This window comes from Calidris pugnax, unplaced genomic scaffold (genome assembly GCF_001431845.1).
Source record: "Calidris pugnax isolate Ruff unplaced genomic scaffold, ASM143184v1 scaffold17, whole genome shotgun sequence".
NCBI lineage: Eukaryota > Metazoa > Chordata > Aves > Charadriiformes > Scolopacidae > Calidris > Calidris pugnax.
Window position 1 is genome coordinate 1374900 of NW_015090794.1, and position 17041 is coordinate 1391940.

At 51.2% G+C, this 17041-nt stretch overlaps 2 protein-coding genes and 1 long non-coding RNA gene across 4 annotated transcripts in view; 2 read left to right on the forward strand and 1 right to left on the reverse strand.

Moving 5' to 3' along the window:
* The first annotated feature begins 40 nt into the window (after positions 1–40).
* Positions 41–4371, forward strand: MIEF2 (mitochondrial elongation factor 2). The gene is made up of 3 exons (XM_014936354.1): positions 41–519; positions 943–1120; positions 2019–4371. The coding sequence occupies exons 1-3, from the start codon at positions 373–375 to the stop codon at positions 3071–3073; spliced, it is 1380 nt and encodes a 459-aa protein (XP_014791840.1). The 5' UTR covers positions 41–372; the 3' UTR covers positions 3074–4371.
* Positions 4372–5537: 1166 nt separating this feature from the next.
* The window catches only part of TOP3A (topoisomerase (DNA) III alpha), an 18520-nt gene continuing 7016 nt past the window's right edge, over positions 5538–17041 (reverse strand). The window contains exons 1-19 of one of the 2 annotated variants that reach the window (XM_014936349.1): positions 16545–16870; positions 15311–15370; positions 14814–14887; positions 14181–14256; positions 13535–13643; positions 13005–13148; positions 12291–12461; positions 11963–12063; positions 11750–11824; positions 11553–11635; positions 11226–11433; positions 10854–11039; positions 10284–10413; positions 9756–9869; positions 9509–9674; positions 8955–9098; positions 8560–8682; positions 7501–8240; positions 5538–6474 (exon numbers count right to left, since the gene is read on the reverse strand). In XM_014936349.1, coding sequence (XP_014791835.1) covers positions 6296–6474; positions 7501–8240; positions 8560–8682; positions 8955–9098; positions 9509–9674; positions 9756–9869; positions 10284–10413; positions 10854–11039; positions 11226–11433; positions 11553–11635; positions 11750–11824; positions 11963–12063; positions 12291–12461; positions 13005–13148; positions 13535–13643; positions 14181–14256; positions 14814–14887; positions 15311–15370; positions 16545–16730 — 3069 coding nt within the window. In that variant the 5' untranslated portion in view covers positions 16731–16870 and the 3' untranslated portion in view covers positions 5538–6295. Of the gene's footprint in view, positions 6475–7500; positions 8241–8559; positions 8683–8954; positions 9099–9508; positions 9675–9755; positions 9870–10283; positions 10414–10853; positions 11040–11225; positions 11434–11552; positions 11636–11749; positions 11825–11962; positions 12064–12290; positions 12462–13004; positions 13149–13534; positions 13644–14180; positions 14257–14813; positions 14888–15310; positions 15371–16544; positions 16871–17041 lie in introns of those variants that run through there. The other variant, XM_014936351.1, reaches the window with a different exon arrangement.
* Positions 9108–12983, forward strand: LOC106884779. Its single transcript, XR_001411286.1, has 4 exons — positions 9108–9260; positions 9602–9715; positions 11609–11686; positions 12305–12983. It is a non-coding gene; the product is annotated as an uncharacterized LOC106884779 (long non-coding RNA).

A 17041-nucleotide genomic window follows, 5' to 3' on the forward strand; every position in this document is an offset into this window, starting at 1 on the left:
CCGCGGCCCCCCCGCCTCTCCTTGCCCCCCCCTCCCCGCTCCTCGGCGGCGCGGGGGTCTCCGTCCCGGTCCCCCTCTCCCCCGGGGGGGCGCGGGCCGCGGTTCCCCCCAAACTCCAGCGCCGCCGGGTCCCCCCGAGGCGGCGGTGGTGACCCGCCACCGGGCGGGTGACCCTTTTCCGGGGTGACCCTTGCTCCTCCGCCGCACCCAGGAGTCCCGGAGCCTTTGCCCCGGAGGCGGAGGGAGGGGGACGCCGCAGAAACCTCCAAAAAAAAACCCTTTCACCCTGCAGGCTCCGCGTCCCCCGGGGCGGCGGGTACCTCCGGTCTGAGCGGGCCAGCCCTGCTGCTCTTCTCCTTCCGCAGGGCGACCATGGCGGAGTTCGGGCGGACGCGGGGCAAGCGGCAGGAGGACAGCGGGCTGGGCAGCGTCCTGGACCTGCTGTTGGCCAACGCCAGGCTGGTGCTGGGGGTCACCGGGGCGGCCGTGCTCGCCATCGCCACGCTGGCCGTCAAGCGGGTAAGGCTGGGGACGTTTGCCCGTTGGGGTTTGGAGAACGGGAGCGACCGGGTGGCCATTCCATGGGGGAGAAGGACGGGCCACAGACCTCTCCCGAGCTGGTCCCTCAAACGGTGTTGGTGTGGTGTTGCCTGCTCCCACCCTGAAGGGACACACACAGCCCCCTCCCTCCCCCTTTTTCCCCAGAGCAACACCCCTTCGGGATACACTATCCCATCCAGAAAGACACCTTGGGCTTAATTCCCACTTTTTTCCCCACTTAAAACCCGCAGGAAGAAACGTTGCACCTTCGTGGCCCCCTAAACTCTGTATTTTTGGCTAGCAGAAGCCCCGCGTGGGGCTGTGTCTCCCTCGGGGTGTCACCGCAGGGAAAACGGTGCAGAGATAATAACGTGTCCCCGTGGGTTTTCCTCCCCCTCCAAGCTGATCGACCGGGCCACCAGCCCTCGTGATGAAAGTGATCCCAAAGCCGAGCAGAAGACCCTGGAGGAGAGCTGGCAGGACTTGGCCTTGATCAAAGCGACGCCGAAGCCCCCCAAGAAGCAGAGAAGGGAAGACCTTAGCGAGCCTCTGCTCTCTCCAGCTCGCCCACCGGTGCCAGGTGAGGCTCTGGTGGTGGCCACGGTTGGGAAGATCACCTTGATGTGCCGCTGCTCCCCGCAGTTTGGGAGCTCCCGTGTTATTTTTAGCTCGGTGTCCGGAAAGCCGACCCGATTGTGCCCTCCCTTCTGGGAGGCTTCCAAGCCACGGCCCCTTTTTAGGCAATGCCTGGGGGTAACGGCACCTCCGATAACGTCCCGGGTGTCTCGGCCACCACGGCGTGGTGGAGCCTGTCGGGGCTCCTTTGTTTCTTCTGGAGTGGTGGCTGCTGCTCCCGGTTTCTGGGTCAGCCCCGTCTGGAGGAAGGTGCGCTTCGGAGCAGCCAGACAAAGGCTGCTTTGTCCATCTGCCTACAAACATGGTGTTTTTCCAAGTGGGAAAGAAGCCCAGCTCAGTGCAGGGAAGGTCCTGAGATACTGGACCCAGAGTGGGATCATTGGTGGGACTGGGTGTTCAGGGCAGGCTGGATCTGCCTGAGCAGCCTCGGTGGGGCTGAGGCTCTTGGCAACCCTGGCATGCAAGTCCCTTGCCCGGCTGCTGGCACGTAGCCTGGTTTACCCACCCCTAGCTGAGGGGTGAGGCCAGACAGATGGATTTGGAGGTTAGTTTGGGCTCTGCCTTGACTGAGAAGCATCAGAGGATTTGGTGGTGGTCCTCTTGGCAAGGTCAGCTTCGTATCCAGACAGGTGGGCTGAGAGCTGGGCACCCACCTTGGCTGCAGGAGGAGAAGTTGCTGCTGTAGGTTGCAGATGATCTTGTATCCAGAGAGGTGGGCTGAGAGCTGGGCACCCAGCTCACGCCTGCACCTCGGCTGTGGCAGAAGTTGCTGCTGTAGGTTGCAGATGATCTCCTCAGAGCTTTACCTTCTCCCTTCCCTCTGTCCCATCCCTTTCTCACAGCACCCAGGGTCTGCCCCACCCCTCTGGAGACCCCTCGGGTGGAATCCACCCCTCCGCGCTGCCTCACGCTGCAGGAGAAGCTCCTCTCCCACTACAGCAGCCGACTGGCCGTGCCCGAGGTGCAGGTGTCCCTCGCCCCGCAGCTGGCCAGGAGCATCTGCACCCAACTGCAGAACTTCCTACGGAGCAAGTGCCCAGAGCTGCCCTTTGGCAGCCTCTTCCTCAGCGGTCCCCTTCTTGATGGCCTTGAGGCTCTCACAGCTGACCACATCCACCTCATGCTCCCGGTGGTCCTCGACACTACGCTCTGGAGCCTCATCCCAGGAGAGGACACCGTGGTGAGGAACCCCCAGTACTGGATGATCAAGAGGACCGATCTGGAGTATTTCCCTCGTGGGTGTAGTGCCTGGGACAGGTTCATTGTGGGTCGGTACCTCTCCTCCAACGCGCTCAACGAGACCCTCCACAAGATGCTGGTGGCCTCCATCAACTGGCCTGCCATAGGCAGCCTGCTGGGGAGCGTCATCCACCCGGTGGTGGCCTCCCAGGAGCTGAAGCTGGAAGTCAAACACGATCAGGTTGAGCTGAGCATCATCCTCTTCCCGGTGGTGGAAATGGAGGACAAGGTTCTTTTGGCTGCTCCTCCTGAAGGACTGGTGGAAAACCTCTGGCTTCAGAGCTTTTACAGGGCAGAGGTCTCGAAGGTGAAGGAGCTGGATGCTGGTGACTCTGGGGCTCGGCAGCACTGCCTCCGCATCCTCAACGGGGTCTGCAAGAGCCATCCCACCCTGCACAAACTGAGCGGCAGCCCCTTGACCCACGTTGTCCTTCACCTCAGTGCCACCAGTTCGGACTGGGCAGAAGAAAGCCTTGCTGACAGGTTCCAGCAGGTCCTTGAGGAGCTGGTAGGCTACCTGGAGAAAGGGGTTCTGCCTTCTTATTTCAACCACAAAATCAACCTCTTCTGCGAGCTGTCGGAAGATGAAATCGATGAAATGGGCTTCATGCTCTACAGGGCCATCTCTGAGCCGGAGCTCCTGCTGAAGGAGAAGTGACCAGTGGGTTGGGAGCTCCTGAACATAGGGTGTTCCTTACCCCTCTGCTGCTCCCCGCTGTGAGGGTTTGCGAAGCTTCTAGTTGACTAGTCAGTAAGAGGCGAAGTTCTTGCACTTTATGAGAAAAATAATATTTCCTGTCTGAATAAAACGTGCCTGAGCAGAGGTGGGTGTTGGCGTAAGGAGCCTTTGGCTGGGAGGCTCAGCCAAACCCGGGGCAAATGTAGCCCACTCCTCCAGTACCTACAGGTGAGTCCCGTCCGCTGGGTGTTGGGAGCCGACGTGAAGCATGTTTGGTCTCTGGTTCCTGGTGTCCTCTGCCTGTCCCAGCCTGCTGTCCCAGCTCCTGGGCTCCCCTCACCCCCCCAACACCAGCTGGAGCTGGAGGGGAGCGGTTCCTCGCTGCTGCTGTGTCCTGCAGACCCCACGGGGTGCAGTGTCCCCTTGGTCTTACCGTGCCATGCCCTCAGCCAGCTTTTGGGACAGGGTGGGAGCCTCATCCCTCTGCTGGATATTGCCCAAGCGATGACCACGGGGGGTGGGGGGTTGTCCGGGCACTTGACAAAGCAAACAGGGCTTTGGGTTTATTCTTTGGAAACCCTTTCAGCCACCAAAAGGGGTGAGCCCAGCCCTTCCTCTTCATCCTGCCAGTATCGGCTCTGCCCCGAGGAAGAGGCCCTTGTCCCACACAGTGTTTTGCTGGAAGATGTCCTGGAAAAGGTGGCAGGAAGAGCAGCTGCTGACTCCCGGGAGGCTCCTGGTATCGGTTCCTTGGTGGTGGCTGCAGCAGGGCTGTGAGTCCCCTCCCAGTCTGTCCAGTGACCTTCTCACCCGTGTGTTGCTGCTGTCTTGGGGTCCCGTTTCCTCGGAGCCCCGTGGGAGGGTAGGATGGGAGTGATGCTCCGAGTAGAGTGCTTGCAGAAACTGAAGTGGTTTATGCTTTTTATTAAGAAGGTATGTTTTGTTTGGGTATTTTGGGTTTTTTTTGTGTTTTTTTTTTTCCTTTGAGTGGCTGCTAGTAGGCTTTGGTTCTGGCTGTAGACCCAGAGCGAAGTAATATATTGTTATATTTCATGGGAAGAGCTGTTTGTTTGCACACTGGTGGAGATGGAGAAATCCCGTGGACTTCAATGTGAGCAGCTGTTGTGGTTTAGTTTTATTTACAGCTATCATCTTGTTTATGGGAAGGAAGAAAAAAAAAATACCTGAGCTTTTCCTCCCAGTCTGAAGGTTACTGAAGTTTGTTCCTCCAACCCACTCCCCAGGTGTCAGCGATGAGAATAAACCTTCCCTGTATACGCTGGTTCTCCTGTGTCAGCTCTGTTGTGTCTCCTTTCTGGTGATAAGGGCTGAAGTTGTCCTCCAGCTGCGGTGGTTGGTGCAAGAACTGCCTGGGAGCCTCCTCCCCTGCACGGAGAGAGCTTGGTGGTGGTCAGACCCCATCCTGCAAACCCTTTCTCCTCCTCTTCCAGACCCCTGTGCCTGCAGAGTGAGCCGTCCAGACACCGAGCTCGTGCCATTTTACCCAGTGGCTCAGGAAAAGCTGGCCAGGCTTAGACCAGTGAAGCTGGTCATGGCTGATGCCACCAGCAACGCTTCACCTGCAGCCTCCGTGCTACACCAATGCTTTCTGCTGCCCTTCAGAAGCTGCTGCCTGGGCTTCTCCTGTGCTTTTGCCAGCTCAGTGGTTGCATTACAAAGCCTCCTAATCCGGTTATTTTAGCCGGCAGGTCAGTATTTTTAGGCCACAGCTGTTAATCGTGGGAGTCAGGGGGAGAAGGAAAAGCAACCTGAGTTCTCCTGACCTTACTCTGTAGATTTAGGCCTGACAGCAATGGATGGCTGCAGTTAAAGGCTCTCTTCTCTCTCGTGCAGACCTTCAAGCAAAGCTGTGCTGCTGGGATCTCCTCTGCTTCGGGCTAGGCTGGAGAAACCACTCCAGCCTTCTGGCCACCCTGCTCTGTGTGCTGCGTGTCACCTCAGTGCTGACCCCCGTGTCCCAAAGGAGAGCAGGGCCTTGAGCAGCCCTGAGGGGGGAAAAAGGGAATGCTGTCCTCTGGCAGGAGAGGACACCGGAGTCTTGTGGATCTACTCGCTTTGATGTAGAGAGGAAGCCCCAGCAGAGAGGGAGGAGGTAGCCTGGCTTCCCGGGGAGCTCAGTCTAAACTAAGTGCAGGAAAACAGAACCTCCCTTCAGTTGAGGCAGCTGTCTGTCTGTCCGTCTGTCTGTCCCTGGGCAGCAACACCACAGCAGATGCAGCTGGTGAGATAAAAACCACTTTCCCTGCCCCCCTGCAGGAGCTCATTTCTAAATAACTGCAGGGAGTTTCTGCCAAGAAAGCTCCTGCATTATTCCAGTAAGTGAGCGGAAAAAGAGATTTGGGTGGATGCTTTTACAGTCATAGTGTAACTATTTTAAGTAGGAAGGAATAATAAGACCGAGTTAAGATGTCACTGTATCAAATTTAAAAATTAAATAACATTTTAATAAGAAACTTATTAGTTTGACAAAAATAACTTCCATTAGCTAGCAGCATCACAGAGGCAAGTCTCAAGGTTTGAAGAAGAACTTGGTTTCAAGCTCAGGAACTGTCTAAAATGAAGGCTCTTCCTGAGCACTGCAGCTGAGCTTCCCTTTTTAGGGCAAGCACCGGATCCAGCTTCTCCACACCTGGCCCTCCTTCACCGGCAGGGACAGCCATGGTAAGGGGCACCGTGACAAAAAAAAAAAGGGGAATGTTGTTCAGGTAACATCAGCTTAGAAGGGAACTTTAAAATTGCACACTGTGGAAAGCCAGGGGCTGAGAGAGCCCTGCTGTCTGTCCTGGTGCTCTTCCCTGTGCTGAAAGGCTCCATACAACCACCACCGTGGTAGGAGCTGCAGGTGGACTAGATTCGGTGCTGTTTTTATCTGCAGATTTGAGTTTCTCAATGCTTCCTTGAAATGTTTAGACTATCCCCATCTGCTCAGCAGAAGAGCAGCTGGAAACAATGGCTGACACCAGTAGCGGAGCCACCTTTCAAAGCTGCTTGAGGCTTTGCTGCCCAGGTGGGTACTGCATGTGGGAGGATGGTATCCCTTGGCAGGAGCAGCTGGCAACCAGCCCTTCCAGAAAGCACTCAACAGGCTCTTTTCTAAACTCCAGTTCCTTTCAGCAGTAGTTTCTCCCGTAGCAGCTCCCAACCCTGGACCTTCCAGGCTCTCCAGATGTCCATCCAGGCTCAATGGTTCTGAGGGCAGGTTTTCCTGGTGTGGCCAGGCTGGTGGCAAATGCTACAGGTCCGTGGTTTCTTGGCAGTGCTTTCTGAGGAGAGACTGCTCGGTCTCTTGGCTTTACTTCCCACCCCCCTTGAGTATCCACCGCTGCCAAAGTGGTTCAAAGAGGTGTCTCCAGAAGGCCCTAGAGAGAAAAAAAAATGTAGTTAAGTACCTTTGAAAATACAAGTAGGTGATAAACAGAAGGTAATTTCAAAATGGCAGATCAAGGATTTTACTACGCCAGCCACTCAGATCATTCCTGAAATGACAATTGTTTCAGCTCTCTCTAAACAGTTAAACGTTACCCATTTGTCTTGCAGGATTAGAGAAATGTGGCAACAGAACAGGGGAAACTGCTCTGGTTGCTCTGGTCTACAGCTGAAGCAAAACATTCCAGAGGAGAACTTGGTTTTTAAGTAGTTTTGAAAACTTGATTCTACCCCTTTAGGCCTGAATGTCTCAGGAGGAGGCCAGTGTTGAGGATCTCTCTCAGCCCACATCACCTGTTTGCTCACTGTCCCTTTGTGTCAGTGCTCTGTCTTTCACATCCTTATTTTGTGATCGTTTTTTTTATGGGTACTTGTTTTCGGCATCCTTCCACAGCAGCCCCACTCAGTTTCTCTGCTTTGATCAAAGCTTCAGAAAGATTTGGCCTTTTACTGCATTCCTGAAGTAGGGCAGAGGGAATAGCACGGTTTCCCTGGCATGACAGAATGGGGTTTCAAATCTCCAAAAGTGATCTCACTGCTTCAACTCCGTACCAAGTCAGAAACAGCTCTCCCACAGCTGAGCACTGCAATTTGGGAGGACAAATTCCTGAGCAGACTGCTGGAAAGAGTCCTGGGCTTTATCCAACACCTCATGGACGGACAGACCCTTGAGCTTTCTGCATGCAGAAGCAAAGCATCCTGCCCAGAGCTCAGCAGATGTGTGCTAAGAGGACATATGCTGCTAGCACTCGGAAAGGTAAGCCAGACTCAGTTGTTACAAGCAACATTAGAAGTGCTATAACGCTGCCGACAGATGTTCTAAAGACAAACCTGTTAAATGTACGAGTTTACAAGAGCTGTCACGCTGTGGTAGCACCATGCACGGGTGAGAAATGGGTTTGGTTTAAGCTTCAAGAACAGCCTCCAGTTTTTACGTCTCACCCCAAGCCCAGCCTTACCCGGTGCCACGTTTTCGTCTGCCCACTGGAAGAAGCCACACTGCTGCTCTCGGGGCTTGGGGCAGGTGTGGAACTGCCGCCCTTTGTTGGGCCCCTCCTTTTGGACGGTGCGCGTTACCGCTGGCTGGTCACACTTACAGACCACACCACCTCCTGCATCGGAGCTGTTGCTTCCGAAGCCCTCTGGGCCTCTCCCTCCTCCTCCTCCTCCTCCTCCTCCTCTTGGCTGCTGAAATCCTGCTGGGCCCCTTCCTGCAAAGGGCTGGGGCAGCGCAGAGCCCCGCGGGGCCGCGTTGCTTCTGTCCTCTGGCTGCTGATCGGCCCAGAGGAAAAAGTTGCAGGAACTGGTGCTGCATTTGTAGAACTGCCTGCCTTGGTTGGGCCCTTCCTTGCGCACGGTCAACAGCAGGGCTTCATTCCCACAGTTGCACACCACTGTGTTGTTCCCGTCGTCTGGAGCAGACCTGGGTGTTCTCGTTGAGCTCAAGGAGAGCAGATGTCCTGGGGCCATGGTTGTGGTCCCCCTCATGTGCCTGCTTTCACCACTAGCTCTGTTAAAGGAGTTGTTGACCTGCACGTGGTTCGCTTGCTGGCCGGCTGACGATGCGGGCTGGGATGACCTGTGTAAATACTTGAGGTCCAAGAGCTCTTTTAGCATCTCATCACAGCCTCCGATGCAACCAACAAACTCCAGGGGCATCACGGGAGGAACACTGCCTCTCTTGAACTTAAACTTCAGTCTAAAAGGAAAGGAAGAATAAAAGCGTCCCGATTCATACAACTTCTCATCAACAGACCTCAATTTGGACTTGGACTTGAATTTCTATGGTGTGTTTTTGGTTTCTTTTTTCTTTTTTATTTAAATTCTGCTATACTCACACTGGTTTCCCCAACCCCTCTTCTTTCCATCCCCAAGCCATGAGAGTCCTGCTCCAGCTTTCCAAGATTAGAATGGAAAATAGTTGCCCAGCCCAGCCCACGGAAGTCCTCTGGCCCTGATGGCTGACAAGGAATGTCTGAGGGGCTGCATTTCCCCAGGGGATAACTGGTATGACCTACCTGTGAACTGGATGTGGCTGACACACGGTGCAGACACTCTCATCCCTGGCCACATCCAGCACGAAATCAGGAAACCAGACTGCAGCTTTGCAAGCCGGGTAACCCGTGCAGCTGAGGTAGAACCTGTCGTGGGACAAAGGCACCAGATGAGGAGGAGGCAAAGTCAAGACGGTCAGTGGTCTGTTCTCCTGACTTCTCAGCCATCAGAAATTGTCAAAACAACAATTTTTAAGGGCAAATTTGTACTTGAGAGAGAGGTTCACCTGAGTCCACGCAGCTTACGTAGCTGGTGGAGTTAACTAGCTGCTTGCTGCAGAGGGGAGGTAAAAAACAACGCCTAGAAGAACACAAACCAACACAGAAGGCTATTTTCTACAACAGGGAAGATCACCAACCCTCCGTTCTTCTTTGTCTTCAGGACCATGTCATTGTTGCACTGTGGACACTTCCGAACGGAAACGGGCATTGCCGGGTAGACCTCCTCTTGCTCAGCAATTTCTGCAGCTTCTCCAAAATACTGAGCCAGGGCCTGGTCCAACCTGTAAAGAACCAAGGAGAGCATCCCGTGTGTCTCCTCTGCAAAGAGGAACCAAGCACTGCAGAGAATTAGCACCTGCTGCCCACTCTGAGCTTCTCCACCAGTATGTTGATTCAACAATGTGCCTCTGGAACACGAGAGGTGCAGGTACAACATGAAAGAGGTCAGTGCACGTTGCTGTCTCCTTCGCCCAGCTCTGAATTTTATCTTTAGGGTTTAAACCAACACGAGCAGTTTGTTGGCACCAACTCATGGTGGTGTGCCAGGCTGCGAGTCATCCCTTCCCCTGCAAATGCCTACACGCACCAGGCAGAGCTCCAGGGAAAGAGTGTGACAGGCTGAGCCCCAGAGGAGAAGCCAGCACCTCCCAGAACAGCAAGGGAAACAGAAGAGGGCAAAGACAGGACTCACTTGTTGGCTCTGGCCACAGCTTCGATGAAGACTTGCTTGTACTTTTGGACCTGCTGCTGCAACACTACAGCTTTGTCCTTTTTCCCTTCACAGATGAGTTTCAGATCAGCTTCCAGCTCAGCTCGAAGGTCGGGCTTGGACATCTCATAGCCCATGGAATCATAGCCTGAGGAACATACCACATGGTAAAGCGAAAGGAAGGAGGAGGTAAGGAACCTGCCATCTTCCTAACAGGTCCTGCCCTTACCTTCAACCAGCCCCATGCCCAGGTGGCCTGGGAGGAACCGCTGATCTGCTGTAAGGCCCACGTACATCCGTGTCTTAATCGTCTCGATGTGCTCGGCGTGAGTGGCATCAGTCCCTGCAAGCAGACATCTCGTTAGTCAAATCAGGTGCCAAGAAATGATTTCCCCTGTGCCTGTTGCAGAGTGCAAGGCACTAAAGGGACAAGGAGACAAGTTATAGTCAGGAGCAGCACTGTCCTCATGTCCCACTTGCACTGAGGCTAACAGTGTGCTGGCAGGCACACGCTGCACCCTAAATTGCACATCTCCCTGGGTGCTGCAGGCACTGCAGACTCCTTAGGATCTTTGGACTTTGCCTGCAGGTCTCTGCTATCCTTTCGTTCTGTACATTTAAGTGATTTCTTATCTAAAGTGACATCTGGAGAATTCCCTGCTCTTAACGGTGGGACAGAACTGGTATGAGACAAGTTGAGAAGAAGTTTATAAACAATTCTCTCCCCAGAGCGAAAGGTCACGCTGCCAATACTGACCAATGCCATGTTTCTCCATGAGAGCAATCAGATCCGCTTCTGTGAGGAGCAATGGAGGGCTGGTTTCCCCATCCACCATCTCCACTGTAGTGGGCTGAAAGCGAGACCCTTTCTGATACAGTGGGATAACCTGAAGGGAAGGAGAATCTCTTTGAAACTGCCTTCTGGTCCATTCACTGCAGACAAAATGTCAGACTAAGAGCAGGCCAGTGAAGCAATAGAGCCAGTGCCCTGTTCTAGAGGAACTCCAGTCTCAGGGTCCTTAGGATTAACCAGTAATGAGCTGCCAGAGACACCACTGAACACCAATTGCAGCTCCTCTGGGTGAGTAAAATCAACCCCAAAGCCCTGTATGGTCTCTGCTGTGGGGTCAGAAGGGGAAGCATCTATCCAAAGCTGGCACAATAAAGCTGCAGGGGTTTTCAGCAGAGATGGCTCTGAGCAAAACAGCCAGTGGGCCAGAAATCGTCAAAGGACGTTGTGTAGAGGGGTCTGAAGTCGGCAGTGAAGTGAGATTTTTAAACTCCAGGTATTTTAGCCTCTCCCATCTATGTTATTCAAGGACATTACCTTATCGCTCCACTTCTCATAAGGATAGACTTCCAGATAATTTCGGGCCAGGATCATTAGTCCTTGAGCAATGAATCTCTCGTTAGCAATGTCAATCTCCACGGTTGTTTCCTGTCCCTTGGCATCTTGAGAGCAGCAAGCCAAAAAATGGCGCACGATGAATTCATAGAGTCTCTGCTCATTGCCCTGACATCAAACAGAAAAAGAGGGTCAGAGTCTTCTCCAGCATTAATGAGATGTCAAGAGGAGTGACACCTCATTAGCAAGATTTCAGGTGACGATACCGTGCTAACAACCATATTAATGAGATTTCTATCTTTATTTATCAAGCAATATAAGCCATCCAGTTACCTCTGCCTTCGTTAAGCTCACCTGCAGGTTAGCGGTGTATTTGGTGGGGTGAATGGGAGGGTGAGCCTGATCTGTTTTGGTTCCATTCCGAGGGGTTGGCCCACCCTGATCCAAAATCCTCTGTGCAAACCCTCCCCAGTTTGGGTCCTGGGTTTGCTGCTGCACTAAGGCAGAGAGATTCAGCTCCTTGGGGAAAATGTTGGTCTCAGTTCGGGGGTAGCTGATGAACCTTAAAAAGAAAGACAGAAGAGCACTTTAGGAGATGCTCCAAGATGCTTCCCATTTTGGCCTAACCACTATTTACATTTGAAAGAATTAAGTTTATCAAGCCAAGTCTTGCTTTCTTACCCCTGAGTATAGAGTTTTTCTGCAATTCTCATGGTTTCCTTTGCGTTTATTTTCAGTTTTCGGGAAGCCAATTTCTCAAGTTCCTGCATTGGGAGGAGCCAGAAAAAGAATGCATTTGTGCATAATTCAGAGGGGTGAGTAAAATATCTGTTCAAAGCTTCTTTGAAATAAGTCCTTTCAGTGTAGTTCAAACGTACCACAGTGTCCAGGGGCAGGGGCCTCCACTTGCTTTTTGGCTTGCTCCCAACCTCAACAACAGTTGCTACTGGATCCTAAACACAGAGTAAGGAAAACACAAAAAATCTCCTTTAAGGGTTTATACAAACTGTTCTTTAAAGGTCTTGAGCGAGACAGATGCAGGAAACGTTTGGCTGATATGGGATTATACAACTATTTACAAGTTTTCTTACCTCCATACACATCTGGTAAAGGACCAGGCACGCCGTGTGATTGAAGAGCCGGTTCCTCTTCCAGTTGAAGACCACGCTGCCCTCTTCGTGATCGTGTGTCACTGTGTTGAACAACAGATCTGAGTGACACAGCAGTAACACAACGGAAACACAGCAGAGGCAGAGGGGCCATGCTATTGGGAAACCTTTCAGTTCTGCTCAGTGGTCATGGCAAAGGAAGAGGAAACCACCTTTGCAGCATTATTTGTTTGTTGCCCTGATGTTTTCCCTTTCTATACTTGTCAAGCCCTTTAAGATGGAGCCCAGGACTTGCTTTCCCCAAACATACCTTTTATTTTATAGAAGGCCTCAGGAACAAAGGCCTGGATGGCTTTAAAGCGTTCCACCACAAAGCCCAGCGTCGGGAACTGGCAGCTGCCATAGCTGATCAGCTGATCTGCTAAAATATCAGGGAAGATCTTCCGGAGCCTCAGCGTCTGGAATCTGGTGAAGGCAGCACCTGAGAAAACACAAAAGGACACCAAGACTGAACACAACAACATTGAAGAATAATCACAACACTTCGGGTGATTCTTTTTAATACTCTGATTATTAATTTTACTTTAGTTTAATACTCAGTTGCAGACACCTGTCAGTGCTGCATGAGCTATAACCTAACACTTGCTTCAAAAAGCACGTTTCTAGTAAAACACAAGATGTGATTTAGTTGTATCTGATCAAAAAATCAGATTTATGACACTACAGAGGGCATTTCTGTCTTGTGTTGAGGATATGGTAACGAATGATTCCTAAGCACCCCTTGCTGGGCTTCAACAATGTGCATTCAATGTGATTAGATGAGAAGCGAGGAAGAGCCCGATGACCAACCATCCTCTGGGTACAGCAGTCTGAGGAAGTTTAAGTATTTATAATAAGCTCTACACTGATAACAAAGCTGTTCCCTGCCTGCCTGCCACACTCTTGCTCACCTGCCTTCAGTAGAGGTGCAGGCAGCAGCTCAGGCCTGGCAGCCCGCTCTCCTCTCCAGCAGGTTTTTACGTACCTATCCTGAGGTCCAGCTCCTGCCTGACGTCAACGGCATCGCTGGTTCTCTGGTCGGGCTGGGTGAGGTTCTGGCAGGCTGTTCTGACAGCGTGAAGTGTAATCTCTGAGAAACGGGCTCGGAAAACCTGGAGGTTTGGCTTTACTGTCAAACACCAAAAAAAAAAAAAAAGCCAAATAATCAAAGAGCGACTCAAACACCAATAGAAAGGAGCAACAAATAAACAGCTGTCTTCGACAGAGTACGCCGTCAACATATTCTATAGCTTTCCAATAGTTCAATATATTTATGATCTATCAAAGCCACATATTTATCAGAACTACAGTCAAGATATTTAACCTGGACATGGTAAGACTGAGAATATGCCTCTGTTACGAGATCTCAGAGCAGTGTTACCTGTTAAATCAGCACGTTAATGGAACTCAGACTGATGAAGAAGAAGCAGTGAGACTGAGAATATGCCTCTGTTACCTGTTAAATCAGCATGTTAATGGAACTCAGACTGATGAAGAAGAAGATGCTCTACGCACCAGCTTTGCAAACGTGAATTATCTCAAAGCCAATGTTTTCTCCTTCTCGATCGCAGTCGGTCCAGATCACCAGAGCTTGGCACTGCTGGACTTCTCGCTCGAGGGTTCTCTGAGATCAGAAAACAAGGCAGAGTGAGACACACCAGGCCACTTGCTCTGTCATTTAATTTCAGAATGACTCACTAACTGAACACGAAATGCAACGTGTATCCATAGAGACAGATTGTTGCAATAACATTTTGTAATTGTGTCTCTCATGAGATTAGGCAGCTTTCAAAAGAATTGAGTCATTTATTTACATCTAACTCTGTCAAAAAGCATGGCTTGGATTGGATTGTACCACAGGCTGTTTTCTGAAAATGTCATTTTTTTTGGTAAAACTGAGATGCAGTTACCAACTCCACCTTATTGGAAAAACATTTCTACTTTTAGAAAATCAGTCGTTCCTTTACTGCACTAGTTGTACGTAAGCAGGAAACTTTCAATGTCACAACATGCATAGTCCTAGGAAAAGCAGGAGGAATTTGCTAAACTCTAGAACTTAGACGTTAAGGACAAAGGTACAGTCCTCCTTCTGTCAGAGACAATATTTGTACAACTAACCCTTGAGCTCAGGATTTCAGGGAAACTCTTAAAAACAACGTACCTTGATATCCATGTAATTTTCAGGGCAATACTTCTCAATTTCAGCGTCAAAAAGAGCTAGAGGGTTGCAGCTATGCCTGGTAAACAGAGGACAAAAAGTGTGCATAACAAAACTAAAACATACATTGTGAGACACTAACTGGTGCTGTCATGTGAGCGAGGGCTATTCAAGTACTGGAATTAATAACAAATTTTATTATGGGCCTCATCTTAGACAACTTCAGAGCTCACGTGAAATGCTGAGTTATGCTTAAAAGCAGTAGAACTAAAAGCAACCAGAGGAAACAACAAATCTGGAAGCTGTAAACAAGCAACTTCTCTTATTTCAAGCACAGAGAACAAAGGGGAGGGAAGACAGAAAAAGCGCCTCACTCCCCATCAATCAAGTTTTGGAATCAGTTTAATTCCTTGGATCTGCCTTAATGTATTTTAATCAGTATTATGATTTGGGGGATTTTTAGCAGTAATTTGGAACAATATTTTAGCCATTCTGTATAAAATTTGCTGCTAATGCTCCTCCTCTGCGTGGCTCCTTCAAACAGGTGGCGTCAGAGCCTCTCTCTGCTCCCACTCAGCTCAGGGTGGGAGGCAGAAGATGACACCCCCCTTCCTGCCAGGGGGTACAAGCACTTACCATTTGCGAAACGGCAGCTTAAAATCATGAGCCAGTAAGTGTCCTGACACGGATGTCATCACCATAGTAACGTTCTGCAAGAGACACAGCGAGGTTAATTAGCGCCCATCACTTTCTAAAAACTACCCAGAACCCCAAGATTTGGATGCAGTTCTCCATTTACACAACCAGTGACACCTCCCTCCTGCAAATGGATCATAAAAAGCTCTTCTCCTGCTGACAGCTAAATCTATGGCCTTTTCCTCGATTTTTGTAGGAAGCTCCCAATTTTAAATAGCAATACATTTTTGACTGATATAAACCCAAAAAGTTGAAAGACTTAAAGCAACAAAACAAGTCAGTGGCTGAGCCAAGAAAAAAAACATCTGACTTTTCCTCATCCTTGGACAAAACGTCCCCGTCACTGGATATGTGTTTCGTAACTTCTGACCAATGACTTTCAGTAATTAGTATTTTGCACTTCTCTGATCCAGCAGTAGAATGAAAGAAAACTCTACCTGGCCAAACATCTGGTAGTCGTATTCATAGATCTTGTTGAACTTGGAAAACCCTTCTCGCTAGAAGAAAAAGGAAAGTTGCTGAGTTTCTGGCTCCTAAGGGACCCCGAACGCGTTCCGCCTCGCTTTACACACGCTGCTAGGGCAGAGCACAGGGAAGCACAGGGCTAGTGAAAACCAGGTACCGTAGCCAAAACACAAAGGCAAGGTGGGGCAAATGGAAATTGCCTGTATCATTTATGGACACATTGAGACGGTGCTTTCCAACGTAAGAGGATTTTAAACCATGCCTGAAGGGGATGCCAGGGTTATCTCCCCATGGACAGTGACAACAGGTTTGTTTAATGGGGTTGGGTAATTATATTCCTGACAAACAACTGCCCTGCTCCAAATGACAATTATTCTGCTAGCTCCCAGTCCTCAAGACTACCCTCCACCTAACGGAGACTCGTGGAAGTTTCTAGATTGGCTATTTGGGGTTTTTTTCTACAGAAGTAGAATGGTATCTTCCTTGATTGGGACTGCCAGCACCCCAGGTTCTCAGTAACACCTTTCATTCAAATGTAATTCTGGTCTAGAAGGATCTTCTAGTTCCTTAGCTTGGAAATACCAACTAATTAAGCAAACTGTTAAAGGTCATGAAACAACGCAGCGGAGAGGAGAGATCTTTGAACTCCTCTTCTCCAGACCACAGACCATCTTTGCTTTATTATGTGAACTTCAGTAAACCCGACACTTGCTGATGCTGCAGAAGAGGTGCTTTTTGACTGGAAAATACATGCCAGCAGATGGTTTCAGTTCCTCAAGCCTTTCATGTACCCTGCAAAGCTAGGAACAACACAGGGAGCCCTCACCACAGAGCTCAATACCCCAAGAAGACAGTCTGGACAGAGGAAGCACAGCTGGGGAGCTAAATTCCAACAGGACTTAAGTCACAAGGGAAAAGGGGTCTAAGACTCCCAAATACATTTGGGCAAGTGGTGTTTGTCCACCAAAGAGTCTTTGGTCTTGGACAGAGTCTCGCACAGTTAGAAGTGGACAGAATAAAACAGTGCAAGATGTCACACACACACTGATGCCAACTGGGCAGAGAGGGCCACGCTACTGCAGAAGACACAGCCTACACCTGAGATTGTGCTGTGAGCTCCCTGTGCTGCATGACGACCCTGGTGAGCTGACCCTCTCCAGCCAAGCCAGCCCTGCAGGCAGTAAGGCAGCCGTGGTGTACTCCTACCCGTCGCATTCTGCTGTTGGAGAGCAGATCTGCAATCCCTCGAGCGGCATCGTTCTTCTCGGCCACGCACAGGACCTTCCGTATCCTCTGCAATGCCACCTCCTCCGCAGCCCGGGAGAAGAAACGCCAGGGCTGGGGCAGCATCCTGACCCCACAGCTAGCGAAGAGCCTGGCTTGAAAGTTCATCACAAGAGATGCCAACAGCTCCCGGGGGGCAAGGCATGCTGCTGCTGCGTCCTTGCCCTGTGGCCGGATCCTGCTGGGGAGGGAGAGCGATCGCTGAATGTCCCCCACCACGGGGGAATGCCTGTGCTCGGCCTTTAACCATCGACCCCGGGAGGGCCCAGGGCTCTCTCTGCCCCGCTGCCTCCTCAGAGCTGCAGAAGGCTCCTACACCCCGCCAGAAGCAGCCGCCCGGGCCCCTCCTGCCCTCACAAAGCCTTCCCTCAGGCCGGGGCTGTCCCCCCGCCCGCCGAGGCCGGGCCAAGGCAGGCCCC